The sequence below is a fragment of the Oncorhynchus tshawytscha genome, linkage group LG07 (assembly GCF_018296145.1).
Source record: "Oncorhynchus tshawytscha isolate Ot180627B linkage group LG07, Otsh_v2.0, whole genome shotgun sequence".
Lineage (NCBI taxonomy): Eukaryota > Metazoa > Chordata > Actinopteri > Salmoniformes > Salmonidae > Oncorhynchus > Oncorhynchus tshawytscha.
The window spans coordinates 69,552,210-69,567,190 of record NC_056435.1 but is presented as its reverse complement, the minus strand read 5'-3'; the positions used below and the strand labels follow the sequence as shown (position 1 = coordinate 69,567,190).

General features: G+C 42.5%; 1 protein-coding gene across 1 annotated transcript; it reads left to right on the top strand.

The window, feature by feature from the left end:
• The first annotated feature begins 3,831 nt into the window (after positions 1 to 3,831).
• Positions 3,832 to 7,055, top strand: LOC112255544 (L-rhamnose-binding lectin CSL3). Its single transcript, XM_024428521.2, has 9 exons — positions 3,832 to 3,916; positions 4,209 to 4,244; positions 4,326 to 4,370; positions 4,509 to 4,644; positions 4,771 to 4,889; positions 6,132 to 6,176; positions 6,277 to 6,412; positions 6,490 to 6,597; positions 6,826 to 7,055. Exons 1-8 carry the CDS (start codon positions 3,886 to 3,888, stop codon positions 6,593 to 6,595), a joined length of 654 nt encoding a protein of 217 aa, XP_024284289.2. The 5' UTR covers positions 3,832 to 3,885; the 3' UTR covers positions 6,596 to 6,597; positions 6,826 to 7,055.
• Positions 7,056 to 14,981: the final 7,926 nt, after the last annotated feature.

The window sequence follows — 14,981 nt, the reverse complement described above, 5'->3', positions numbered from 1 at the left end:
ACATATAGTTACAAAGATACACTTCTTCTTAATACAACCGCTGTGTTACATTTATTTTTAACGTTACAGAATTCGTTCACTAGTCTATGCTATGAGTCGGCGCTCAGATATTAGCAGTGTCTCCTCTACGTTTGGAGTCCACAGAAACCCAAAATAACCACATAAATATTCCCTTACCTTTGATGTTCTTCGATCAGAAGACGTAGAAGGAGTCATACTTACCCAATACATCGTTTGGTTTCAAGTTGTGCGTCTTTGTATTAGCATATGCTAACAGCTTCAGCTGAAATGCACCCAAAATAACTTCTGCTCCTTCTGGTCCCGCACTATTGCGCATCAAAACTTCAAAATTACATATTATATGTCGACTAAACTGGTCAAACTAAGTGCAGAATCGAGCAAAATTATGTTTTTATCATGTAAAACAATGATAATCGCGAACAAACGAACCGGCTTCAACTGGTGTCTATTGGAAAAGAACGTTATCCAAATCGGCCGCGCGCAATAGAGTGCATGTATTTGAGAGTGACCCGGGCATTTTCGCCCGCCAAAGGATGAGGGAGCGCGAAATTCAAACAATGAACGTGCCAATTGAAAGCAGACATCGCGCTGAACAAATACATACTGTTCCCAGATCGGTAGCTGCCTGGGAAGGGTGGGGGCGATGACGTCAAAGTTGACCCAACTTTTCTCTTGACAAGAGAGAGTTTGGGAGAAAGGCTGCCCTGAGAGTTCTGCTTTACATACAGACATAATTTAAACGGTTTTAGAAACTTTAGAGTGTTTTCTATTCAATAATTATTATTATATGCATATATTAGCAATTTTGGAAAAAAATATTTTCAGTTTACTATGGGCACGCACTTCCTCCAAAGGGGGCAGTATTCAGCCATAAGCTCAAGAGGTTAAAAGGGCAGGGTAGGATAGATATAGTTCTGTAGCAATTTGGATCTCGAGTGTCTCCCCCTTTGAAGAGAGGGATGACCGCGGATGCTTTCCAATCTTTCTGGATCTCTGGCGATACGAAATAGAGCTTGAACAGGCTAGAAATAGTTGTTGCAACAATTTCTGCAGATAATTGTAGAAAGAGAGGGTCCAGAATGTCAAGCCCAGCTGATTTGTAGGGGTCCAGATTTTACAGTTATTTCAGTACTAAGTACTAAGAATGTGTTCTTAATAACTGACTTGCCTAGTTAAATAAAGGTAAAATAAAATAAAACCTCAGCTATCTTGATTTGAGTGAAAGAGAAATGGGGGAGGCTTGAGCAAGTTGATCTGGGGGGTGTAGGGGTAGCCAGGTGGAAAGCAAGGCCAGCCGTAGAAAAATGCTTATTGAAATTCTCAATGATCATATATTTATCGGTTGTGGCAGTGTTTGCTAGGCTGGGTACAGTGGGCAGCTGGGAGGGGGTGCTCTCATTATCGATGGATTTAACAGTGTCCCAGAACTTTTTGGAGTTTGTGCCACATGGATGCAAATTTCTGTTTGAAAAGCTAGCCTTAGCTTTCATAACTGCCTGTGTATTTTGGTTTCTAACTTCCCTTAATATGTGCATATCGCAGGGGCTATTTGATGCTAATGCAGTATACCACAGGATGTTTTTGTGATGGTCAAAGGCAGTCAATTCTGGAGTGAAGCAAGGGCTGTATATGTTTTTGAGTGGGGCATGCTTATTTAACCTTTAACCTTTAACCCCCAACATTCTGCTGGAAAGGCAGTGCGGGAAATTTTTTATATTTAACTTTCACACATTAACAAGTCCAATACAGCAAATGAAAGATAAACATCGTGTTAATCTACCCATTTATCTGATTTTTAAAATGTTTTACAGCGAAAACACAACATATATTTATGTTAGATGCACCACCAAATCCAAAAAAACACACAGCCATTTTTCCCAGCCAAAGAGAGTCACAAAAGCAGAAATAGAGATAAAATGAATCACTAACCTTTGATAATCTTCGTCAGATGACACTCATAGGACATCATGTTACACAATACATTTATGTTTTGTTCGATAATATGCATATTTATATCCACAAATCTTGTTTTACATTGGCGCCATGTTCAGAAATGCCTCCAAAATATCTGGAGTACTTACAGAGAGCCACGTCATATAACAGAAATACTCATCATAAACTTTGAAGAAAGATGTTTTACATATAAATAAAGATACACTTGTTCGTTGTGTCAGATTTTTTTAAATTTTCGAAAAAATATAACAGAATAATCTGAGACGCGCTCAGAAATACACAACATTTCTCCGCCATGTTGGAGTCAACAGAAATATGAAATTATGTCATAAATATTCCCCTACCTTTGATGATCTTTCATCAGAATGCAGTGCCAGGAATCCTAGTTCCGCAATAAATTGTTGTTTTGTTCGATAATGTCAATTACTAGTGTCCAATTAGCTACTTTTGCTAGCACGTTTATTTCACATGTCCAAAAGTTGGCGCCGGTCCAGGCGAACTCGGACGAAAACTTCAAAAAGTTATATTCCAGGTTGAATAAACTAGTCAAACTAAGTAGAGAATCAATCTTCAGGATGTTATTATCATATATATCCAATAACTTTCCAACCGAAGCATTCGTTGTTGTCTACAGAGTAATGGAACGCATGGCGATATCATGAGAAATGCATTCTGCCAGACCACTGACTCAAATAGCTGCCATCCGGACCCACATCACACTAGAGGCTTCATTCCATGTTCTACTGACTGTTGACATCTAGTGGAAGGCATAGGAAGTGCGAACACATCCATATCTTACTGGGATGTGAATAGGCGATGAGTTGAATATCAACCAGCCCCAGAATTTACACTTCCTGTTTGGAAGTTTGCCTGCCCTATGAGTTTTGTTATACTCAAAGACATAATTCAAACAGTTTTAGAAACTTCAGAGTATTTTCTATCCAATAGTTATAATAATATGCATGTATTAGCATCTGGGACAGAGTAGGAGGCAGTTCACTATGGCACGCAATTCATCCAAAGTGAAAATGCTGCCCCCTATCGCTAAGAAGTTAAGATGGTGAGGAAAGAATTTTATAAGAATAACCAGGCATTCTCTACTGTCGGAATGAGGTCAAAATCCTTCCAGGATATCCGGGTCAGGTCGATTAAAAAGCCCTGCATGTTGAAGTGTTTTCAGGAGCGTTTGACAGTGATGACAGGGAGAGGCATTCGTAGCCGAGTGATCATTGGGTCCATTGAGTAGCTGGGTGAGCTGGAGACACAGCGATTCAGACAGCTTGTGGGCCTGGGCTTGCAGGCTAGCAGAAGGGCCTTAGAGGGACTTTGCGATGGACAAAGTCATTTGTAGCCCCTTCGTGCGGTTACGTCGGCAAATCAGTCATGATGGATCAGCAGAACTCCGTGTAGTAAAAGGGTCCAGGCCACTTGTCAAAAAATGTATAGTAGCCCCCAAGACGGGCCGACCTCGGGAGTGAAGGTAGGCAACAACACATCCGCCACGCTGATCCTCAAGACTGTGGAACAACAAGGGTGTGATCTAAGCCTCCTCCTGTCCTCCCTGTTCACCCATGGCTGAGTGGCAACTCAATAATCAAGCTTGTTGACAACAGTGGTAGGCCTGATTGCCATAGATGGCTACTTTAAAATGTTGGAAGACCTCAATGGCAATGTTCATGCCAAAATGGATTTCATCCATATAGAGTCCTCTATATAACTCCATGAGACTGACTCAATAGCCAGGTTTTGACCGGCAAACGCCGGCCCCTAATTGCAATGAGGTGCACCTGGAGACAAATAGATACACCTGGGTAAATTAAGACATGTCACATAACATAAATACCAGGTGTATTGGATCTTGTTATCATCAGTTTCATTTTCTCTGTTAGTACCACTCCTGTACCTGGCATCATGCGCATGTTGAGACTGACGGTGGTCACATGTGAGTATACAAAATCTGCATCTGATGCAGATTAGAATTTAAATATATATGACAATGTTTGTATTTGTGAGTAAAAAGACGTACATGTAATATGATTTGAGGGACATTCAGTTCCTTTTAGGCAAAAAGGTATTCAAAGCATGGAATATGAGACCAAATGCTGAACTTGACTATAATACACTTAGTATAACTGAAATGCACGAGTATAGAGACCAATGCTGAGTTGTAGCTTCATGGTCCAAGTGCATATGATGTTGAATGTTGCTGAACTAGCTGTGTGATGTTGTTTCAGTGCTGGCTACAGCTTGCTGCACACTAACAGATGGAGGTACTGTATGTAATAATGACAATACTACTTAACCAAGTTAATGTGAGTGGTGTGTAATTCCTGTTTTATTTGTCCTGGCAGCAATCAGCATCACATGTGAAGGCTCTGATGCTTTACTGCAATGTGGTAAGAGTCCACACTGCTGAACAGTATACTCACCGACAAGCTATGATAGTTTCTATTTTAGATTAGCGTCACTAGCCCACACCATAGAGACCCATATTTGGCTCTCCTTCGTGCCTCACTGTTCTCCATCTCCCTCAGATGGAGGTAAGATCCATATCAAGCGTGCGAACTACGGTCGTCGTCAACACGATGTGTGTTCTATTGGGCGCCCTGATAACCAACTCACCGACACCAACTGCCTCAGCCAATCCTCCACCAGCAAGATGGCAGAAAGGTACTAGAACCTGTAACTCCTTGGCGGTAGTGTAAACCACCACCAGCAAGATGGCAGAAATGTGCTGGAACATGTTGTGTTTACCTGTATGAACTCATGACCTCAACCTGTCTTTGAAACACACAGATGCGGTGGAAAGAGCGAGTGTATTGTCCCTGCATCCAATTTCGTTTTTGGAGACCCCTGTGTCGGGACTTATAAGTACCTGGACACCAAATACTCCTGTGTCCAACAGCAAGAAACAAGTCAGTCTCTGAATGTGTGCTAATAAATCTTAGTGGTGGGCACCGATATCCATATTTGGATTCAACGTAGTGTCGCTATGACTGTGGCATGTTGGGATATTGTTTAATTCTCCTACCCACTTTTAATCTTGTAAAAAAAAAAAAAAAGTAAGCTCAGCTGATTGCTAAAAAAGGAATATAATGGGTTGGTTCCCCAGCTTGTTAACGTATGTTTCTCCTAGTGTAAACCACCCTCACCTGCTAACTAACCCTAGCAAGCTGTGGATATGCAACTTGTTTAGTTTGAGTAGCTTATAGGGAGGTCAGAGACCTGGCAGTGTGATGCCAAAGGAACTGGTAGTGGACTACAGGAAACGGAGGGCCGAGCCCCTCCCTGCCAGGAGGCTAAAAGGATTGGTATCAGCCCTCCGATCCTGAATTCTACACCATTGAGAGCTTTTTGAATTGGCTGCATCACCACTAGGTATGGCATCTGACCACAAGGTGCTACAGAGGGTATAGCGTACGGCCCAGTACATCAGAGGCCGCACATCCCTGCCATCAGGATTTCGACACCACGTGTGTCGGAAGGCCCTACATTGTCAATGACTCGCACCACCCAAGTTATACTGGTCTCTGCTACGCCATAACAAATGGTACGGATGCACCAAGTCTGGAACCAACAGGACCTTGAACGGCCTCTACTTCCCCCAAGCCATAACTGCTGAATTACCCGATTTGCTGTTACTTTTTTGACTTGTCTCATATGCTGCTGCTGTTACTAGTTATATTTACATATCTAACTCAATTAGCCAGCAAGAACATGGAAGGGAAGTGTCTCAAGTTTATTTGATGCTTGTGCACTTAATCTGGTTTACCACTGACTGTTTCAGTGAACGGTAACTAGCTAGCGCAACTCACATTTTTGCAGGGTTTATAGCCAATCTGACAGCTGGCGCAAACTGCATAGAAATACAGATTAGGTGTAGCGGGTCGACTTTTTTTCACCAGTTTAGGTCTCGCCAGCCTGTGCTTAAAATGTTAGAATTTCGGGAACTGCTCATAAGGAAGTGAAACAAGGTAAAGGTGGCAGATGACAAGCCTAACTTTTTGTACTTTGGTTCATGCTAACAAGTTTATAATGACTTATAAAAATGCACCTGAAATCAACATTCCCTTTTAGTGCCCATCACTAACACTTCACCAGGCTAATGTATGTCTTAATTTGTCTGGCCAGTGGTAACTCCTGTGTTGTCTTTGCAGTAAGCAGCATCATATGTGAAGGCTCTGATTCTCAACTACTATGTGGTAAGCTGGTCAACACTACTGTACAGTTTAATCATGTGGTGCCGTGTATATTAGTCACTAGCCCACACCAACACCCAGGTTTGTCTTTTCTCTTTCTCAGATCGAGGTGAGATGCGTATTCAGCGTGCCAACTATGGTCGTCGTCAACACGATGTGTGTTCCATTGGGCGCCCACATAAACAACTCAAAAACACCAACTGCCTCAGCCAATCCACCAGCAGCAAAATGGCAGAAAGGTACTGAAACCTTCAGTGTGCATTTCGCTGTAGGAAGTCATTGGCTGTGGTGTTAACCTCTACCTGTTGACACACAGGTGTGATGGAGAGCGCCAGTGTATCGTCAAGGTATCCAACTCTGTGTTCGGTGACCCCTGTGTCGGAACCTATAAGTACTTGGATGTGGCTTACACCTGTGACTGAATGTGAGTTTTGTGTATGTGCACATGACTGGGAACTAGAATTTGCATTTACCTTTATCCAACTAGACAAGTCAGTTAAGAACAAATTCTTATTTTCAATGACAACCCACTGTTAAGGGGCAGAACGACAGATTGGTACATTGTCAGCTCATGATTTGTACTTGCAACCTTTCGGTTACTAGTCCAACTCTCTAACCACTAGGCTACCCTGCTGACGATTTTGTCTTGCAGGATATCTTCCTGGTGAACCTGAAGATGTGCAAGGCTTCTGGGATATCTTCATCGGGTCTTGCTGTTTTCCTCCAACCTCTAAATCAACTTCAATGACCATTGTAAACCTTTGTATATTGTGCTGAAGCATTTCTTAAACAATTTCTGAACTGGGGTTGTCTGAATTAAACGAAGCGGGCAGGAAGACGATACTAGTTGCCTCTTGTACATTAATAAATGTCATACCAATATTACTGAACATCTGTCCTTTATTCTCTTACAAGCTTTTCACCGGACTCATTTGTACCTGGGGCTAACGTGCCTTTGTCTTGATGTCTGGGCAATTGTAGACAAGTTAAATACTCATTGTGATCACTTTCCTGACCACCTCAGGTGGTATGATCTGGATGGTCAAACTATTTTTAAATCAATTGTACTTGAGTCTCAACTCACTGACCGGTAGTACTTATGACACCAGCAGCCTTAATGGTTGTAATTTGTATGCATCACCAGCTAATCTGGTCACAAAGCAGGTTGGGTAAGACATTTTTATACAATGTGTGGACCCTACAAACCTTGCTCGCTAAGTGGTTGGCTCAAGAACCAAATGTTCCTGTGATGTGTAAATTCAGCCAGAGATTTCATCTCGTAATAAACATATACTTGCAGGGAAGCTGCCCAACTACCACACATTCGTCATCTAACAGCCTCTAATCCAGAGACACAAAGGTTCAACGGCACATCGACAGATCTCCCACGATGTCAAATGGGGACCTGACCGATACAGCCCTCCAAGAGCTGCCCTCAAGCATCAGATTCCACCCTGAGGAGAAATCCATTTAATTCCAACAAACATCCAGGCCAATATAACAGCAAGGCCAACGATGTATGGAACCATGTCCATCTATGAGCATTTTAATGAGAGTATGCATTTGTACAAACACCTGCATGGCATCAGCCTCAACTGTATCAACAAAGCCCCTCAGTGTCATGCAACTGTTTAATTTGGAATTTATTTTACATCTTTCATTCTATCCTTTGCCCAGCAACTCCAATTCCACATCCCAAACTTCAGCTTCCCTTAGCCCATCCCACCTGTCTCTGCTGGCCACACACTTTGGATTTCTACGCAGCATTTATTTCAAATATGCTGTGATTAACATACCATTTCTATTGAATACTCTACAGGTTGAAGAAAAAGATCTCCAGTACTATATCTAGGGTCAATTTTAGATCAATGTTTTGCATTTTCAACCATTCCTGAGAAGCTACTTGAGGGTAATATTAAAATGGTCAATTGATTCTGTATTCTCACAAATCTGCATTAGCTGAAAAGGACAAGTCTTGAATCAACTCATACACCATGGAATCGGTAAATCAAATATCTCTTCCCAACTATTTTGCATTTTAAATGACAACATCCTGGTCCTCAAATGAAACTGGTATACATTCCTATTTATGATATTTTTATTCCTCTGCAAGTTCTGATCATTTATATTGGGCAGACAGACCACTTCACTACCTCCTTCTGCTGCCACCTGCCTCCATTTTGGGGGTAATGCTGTAGTCAATTGGTTATAATCTTGGACTGAGCAGACCTTTCCATATAATTCTGATAACTCCATAAAATACAACTCAACCGTTCCAATTTACAATATCATTTAAAAACAAAATACCCTTTTCAAACTTGTTTCCCATAAATACAGGTCTTTCATCACCCAGCACATTTATATTCAGCCATAATATTTGTTCTATCTTTTCAGGGGGATGAAATTTAAATTGTAGCCAGCTCTGCAATGCTTGTTTGAAAAAGAGAGATACTTTGAAAAAGGTATCATTTGCAGTCAATCAAACATGAGACATCGAAATCTGTACACAGGCAAAAGGCTATTTAAACAGTGAATTAGCTTTTCTTAGTAGTTTACTTGAGAACCATTTAGGGTTCAAGTGAAACTTTTGAATAAGTGAAGATTCTAGAGATGTTTAGTGATTTTATATTTAATAATCTCACAACACCCAATTCATATTCATTATATAGCCAGCTAGTCCTGCATACCACCCATCATCCCACTGCTGATTTACTTCTGAAGCTAAGCTAAGCAGAGTTGGTCCTGTTAAGTCCCTGGATGGGAGAACAGATGCTTCTGGAAGTGGTGTTGGAGGGTCAGTAGGAGGCACCCTTTCCTCTTGTCTAAAACATATCCCAATGACCAAAGGCAGTAGGGTGCCGTCTTTTGGATGGGACGTTAAATGGGTGTCCTGACTCTCAGTGGTCACTAAAGATCCCATGACACTGATCGCAAGAGTAGGGGTGTTAACCACAATGTCCTGGCTAAATTCCCAATATGTCCTTCATACCGTCATGGCCACCTAATCATCCCCGGTTTATAATTGGCTCATTCATCCCCCCTCTTCTACTCTGTAACTATTCCCCAGGTTGTTGCTGTAAATGAGTATGTGTTCTCAGACAACTTACCAGTTTAAATAAAAATATACAAATGTATAAATATAGATAGGCACACTGTATCTTGTCTGGTTTAGCATCCCAGATAAAGCTAAATATGTTTTGCTCATACGATTTGAAAAACAAATCATCAGGAGTAGGCAGAGCCATAAGTAAGTGAGTAAACTGAGATATGACTAAGGAGTTAATCAGGGCAAATTTTCCATAAATAGACAGGTATTTACCTCTACCTCTACATTTAATATTTTTTTCAATGAATACCAAGCATTTCTACTTCACCGTCAGCCCATTTTAAATATGAACTGCATAGTAATGTACAAGTTGTATTTTTTAAAGACCCAATACGTAATATTTTACACTTTTAGTCCAGAGAGTACAGAAAAGTTATCTACATCTTCAATGAGACATTGCAGGGAACTAGCAAGCAGATGAAATATTAAATTTGAGTTAGCAGCATACATGGACACCTTTGTTTTTAAGCCATGGATTTCTAATCCTCTAATGTTGTTATTTGATATGATTTAATAGCTAGCATTTGGATGGCCATAATGAATAGATATGGTGACAGCGGACACCCTTGTTTACCTCTTCTTGACAATTCAAAACTCTCTGAGTAGCTGCTATTTATAATTTTACACCTGGGGTTGCTATACAGTACTTTTAACCATTTCAAATCAAATCAAATCAAAATGTATTTGTCACATACAAATGGTTAGCAGATGTTAATGTGAGTCTAGCGAAATGCTTGTGCTTCTAGTTCCGACAATGCAGTAATAATCCAACAAGTAATCTAACTAACAATTCCCCCCAAAAACTACTGTCTTATACACAGTGTAAGGTGATAAAGAATATGTACATAAAGATATATGAATGAGTGATGGTACAGAGCAGCTTAGGCAAGATACAGTAGATGGTATCGAGTACAGTATATACATATGAGATGAGTATGTAAACAAAGTGGCATAGTTAAAGTGGCTAGTGATACATGTATTACATAAGGATGCAGTAGATGATATAGAGTACAGTATATACGTAAACATATGAGATGAATAATGTAGGGTATGTAAACATTATATTAGGTAGCATTGTTTAAAGTGGCTAGTGATATATTCACATCATTTCCCATCAATTCCCATTATTAAAGTGGCTGGAGTTGAGTCCGTGTGTTGGCAGCAGCCACTCAATGTTAGTGGTGGCTGTTTAACAGTCTGATGGCCTTGAGAAAGAAGCTGTTTTTCAGTCTCTCGGTCCCATCTTTGATGCACCTGTACTGACCTCGCCTTCTGGATGATAGCGGGGTGAACAGGCATTGGCTTGGTTGGTTGTTGTCCTTGATGATCTTTATGGCCTTCCTGTAACATCGGGTGGTGTAGGTGTCCTGGAGGGCAGGTAGTTTGCCCCCGGTGATGCGTTGTGCAGACCTCACTACCCTCTGGAGAGCCTTATGGTTGTGGGCGGAGCAGTTGCCGTACCAGGCGGTGATACAGCCTGCCAGGATGCTCTCAATTGTGCATCTGTAGAAGTTTGTGAGTGCTTTTGGTGACAAGCCAAATGTCTTCAGCCTCCTGAGGTTGAAGAGGCGCTGCTGCGCCTTCTTCACGATGCTGTCTGTGTGAGTGGACCAATTCAGTTTGGCTGTGATGTGTATGCCGAGGAACTTAAAACTTACTACCCTCTCCACTACTGTTCCATCGATGTGGATAGTGGGGGTGTTCCCTCTGCTGTTTCCTGAAGTCCACAATCATCTCCTTAGTTTTGTTGACGTTGAGTGTGAGGTTATTTTCCTGACACCACACTCCGAGGGCCCTCACCTCCTCCCTGTAGGCCGTCTCGTCGTTGTTGGTAATCAAGCCTACCACTGTTGTGTCGTCCGCAAACTTGATGATTGAGTTGGAGGCGTGCGTGGCCACGCAGTCGTGGGTGAACAGGGAATACAGGAGATGGCTCAGAACGCACCATTGTGGGGCCCCAGTGTTGAGGATCAGCGGGGTGGAGATGTTGTTGCCTACCCTCCTGGGGGCGGCCCGTCCGGAAGTCCAGTACCCAGTTGCACAGGGCGGGGTCGACGAGCTTGATGACGAGCTTGGAGGGTACTATGGTGTTGAATGCCGAGTTGTAGTCGATGAACCGCATTCTCACATAGGTATTCCTCTTGTCCAGATGGGTTAGGGCAGTGTGCAGTGTGGTTGTGATTGCATCATCTGTGGACCTATTTGGGCGGTAAGCAAATTGGAGTGGGTCTAGGGTGTCTGGTAGGGTGGAGGTGATATGGTCCTTGACTAGTCTCTCAAAGCACTTCATGATGACGGATGTGAGTGCTACGGGGCGGTAGTCGTTTAGCTCAGTTACCTTAGCTTTCTTGGGAACAGGAACAATGGTGGCCCTCTTGAAGCATGTGGGTACAGCAGACTGGTATAGGGATTGATTGAATATGACCGTGAACACACCGGCCAGCTGGTCTGCGCATGCTCTGAGGGCGTGGCTGGGGATGCCGTCTGGGCCTGCAGCCTTGCGAGGGTTAACACGTTTAAATGTTTTACTCACCTCGGCTGCAGTGAAGGAGAGTCCGCATGTTTTCGTTGCAGGCCGTGTCAGTGGCACTGTATTGTCCTCAAAGCGGGCAAAAAAGTTATTTAGTGTGCCTGGGAGCAAGACATCCTGGTCCGTGACTGGGCTGGTTTTCTTCTTGTAGTCCGCGATTTACTGTAGACCCTGCCACATACCTCTTGCGTCTGAGCTGTTGAATTGAGATTCTACTTTGTCTCTATACTGACGCTTAGCTTGTTTGATAGCCTTGTGGAGGGAATAGCTGCACTGTTTGTATTCGGTCATGTTACCAGTCACCTTGCCCTGATTAAAAGCAGTGGTTCGCGCTTTCAGTTTCATTCGAATGCTGCCATCAATCCACAGTTTCTGGTTAGGGAATGTTTTAATCGTTGCTATGGGAACAACATCTTCAATGCACGTTCTAATGAACTTGCACACCAAATCAGCGTATTTGTCAATGTTGTTATTTGATGCAATACGAAACATACCCCAGTCCACGTGATGGAAGCAGTCTTGGAGTGTGGAATCAGCTTGGTCGGACCAGCGTTGGACAGACCTCAGCGTGGGAGCTTCTTGTTTTAGTTTCTGTCTGTAGGCAGGGATCAGCAAAAGGGAGTCGTGGTCAGCTTTTCCGAAAGGAGGGCGGGGCAGGGCCTTATATGCGTCGCGGAAGTTAGAGTAACAATGATCCAAGGTTTTTTCAGCCCTAGTTGCGCAATCGATATGCTGATACAATTTAGGGAGTCTTGTTTTCAGATTAGCCTTGTTAAAATCCCCAGCTACAATGAATGCAGCCTCAGGATGTATAGATTCCAGTTTGCAAAGAGTCAAATAAAGTTTGTTCAGAGCCATCGATGTGTCTGCTTGGGGGGGAATATATACGACTGTGATTATAATCGAAGAGAATTCTTACCAGAAAGATGTTTGTTTCTGTCGGCGCAATGCGTGGAGAAACCCGCTGGCTGCACCGCCTCCGATAGCGTCTCTCCAGTGAGCCATGTTTCCGTGAAGCAAAGAACGTTACAGTCTCTGATGTCCCTCTGTAATGCTACCCTTGCTCGGATTTCATCAACCTTGTTGTCAAGAGACTGGACATTGGCGAGAAGAATGCTAGGAAGTGGTGCACGATGTGCCCGTCTCCGGAGTCTGACCAGAAGACCGCCTCGTTTCCCTCTTATACGGAGTTGTTTTTTTGGGTCGCCGGCTGGGATCCATTCCGTTCTCCTGGTTGAAAGGCAGAACACAGGATCTGCTTCGTGAAAATCATATTCTTGGTCGTACTGATGGTGAGTTGACGCTGATCTTATATTCAGTAGTTTTCTCGACTGTATGTAATGAAACCTAAGATGACCTGGGGTACTAATGTATGAAATAACACGTAAAAAACAACAAAAAACTGCATAGTTTCCTAGGAACGCGAAGCGAGGCGGCCATCTCTGTCCGAGAATCACCAAAATTGTAAACATCCAGGCATTTTATACATTTGTAGTCCGTAATTGCCTGTAGACCCTGCCACATATACGTATCTTGTCTGGGCCATTGAATTGCGACTCCATTTTGTCCCTATACTGACATTCCGCTTGTTTGATTGCCTTGCGGAGGGAATAACTATACTGTTTATATTCAGCTTTATTCCCGACCTCTTTCCATGGTTGAATGTGGTGGTTTGCGCTTTCAGTTTTGCGCAAATGCTGCATTCTATCCACAGTTTCTGGTTGGGGTAGGTTTTAATAGTCACACCTCTCCAATGCACATCCTAATAAACTCACTCACAGAGTCGGCGTTTAAAACGATTTTAAACGATTTTATTTTCTGAGGCTTCCCGGAACATTTTCCAGTCCACCTGATCAAAACAATCTTGAAGCGTGGATTCCGATGGGTCTGACCAGTGTTGAATGGTTTTAGTCACGGGTAGATCCTGCTTGAGTTTCTGCCTATAGGGCGGTATGAGAAAAATGGAGAAAAATGGAGTCTTGGTTTGGATTTGATAAATGCAGCCTGAGAATATCTGGTTTCCTGGGGAAGGGGGGGTATACACAGCTGTGACTATAATCAAAGAGAATTGTCTTGGGAGATAATGCGGTCGGCATTTGATTGTAAGGATTTCTAGATCAGGTGAACAAAAGGACTTGAGTTACTGTATGTTCATAAACCCCCGCCCTTCCACTTACCAGAGAGACGTTTTTTTTTTGTCTGCACGAAGAAACATGATGGCTGTATCGACTCTGACAACATATCCCGAGTGAGCAATGTTTCTGGAAAACATAAAATGTTACAATGTCTGATGTCTCTCTGGAAGGAAACTGTTGCCCTAATTTCGTCCACAAATTACTGCATAATAATAAGGACTTGATGCCCACCAAACCCTCCCTATCAGACGAGCTTAACCTCTAGTGACTACCCATCCCGGGTGAGGGAGCGTAATCATCGACTGACACTAATTAGCATAACGCAACGGACATAAATATTCCTAGAAAATATTCCTATTCATGAAAATCACAAGTGAAATATATTGAGACACAGCTTAGCCTTTTGTTAAAATCACCCTTGTCATCTCAGATTTTCTAAATATGCTTTACAGCCAAAGCTAGACAAGCATTTGTGTAAGTTTATCGATAGCCTAGCATAGCATTTTGTCCAGCTAGCAGCAGGTAACTTGGTCACGGAAATCAGAAAAGCAATCAAATTAAATCATTTACCTTTGATGAGCTTCGGATGTTTTCACTCATGAGACTCCCAGTTAGAGAGCCAATGTTCCTTTTTTCCCAAAATATTATTTTTGTAGGCGAAATAGCTCCGTTTGTTCTTCACGTTTGGCTGAGAAATCGCCCGGAAATTGCAGTCACGAAAACGCCGAAAAATATTCAAAATTAGCTCCATAATATCGACAGAAACATGGCAAACGTTGTTTATAATCAATCCTCAAGGTGTTTTTCAAATATCTATTCGATAATACATCCACCGGGACAATTGGTTTTTCAGTAGGACCGATTGGAATAATGGCTACCTCTGTATTTTGCTCGGGAATCACTCTGGGAGCCATCAGGTGACCAGTTGCGCAATGTAGCCGCTTACGGGTATTCTTCAACATAAATGCGTAAAACAACGTCACAATGCTGTAGACACCTTGGGGAATACGGAGAAAAAGTAATCTGGTTTATATCCC

Coding starts and splice junctions, on each gene's coding strand:
- LOC112255544 (XM_024428521.2), top strand. CDS start 3,886: ATGCGCATGTTGAGACTGACGGTGGTCACAT. Junction 4,371..4,508: donor TGATGCTTTACTGCAATGTG/GTAAGAGTCCAC, acceptor CATCTCCCTCAG/ATGGAGGTAAGATCCATATC. Junction 4,890..6,131: donor TGTCCAACAGCAAGAAACAA/GTCAGTCTCTGA, acceptor TTGTCTTTGCAG/TAAGCAGCATCATATGTGAA.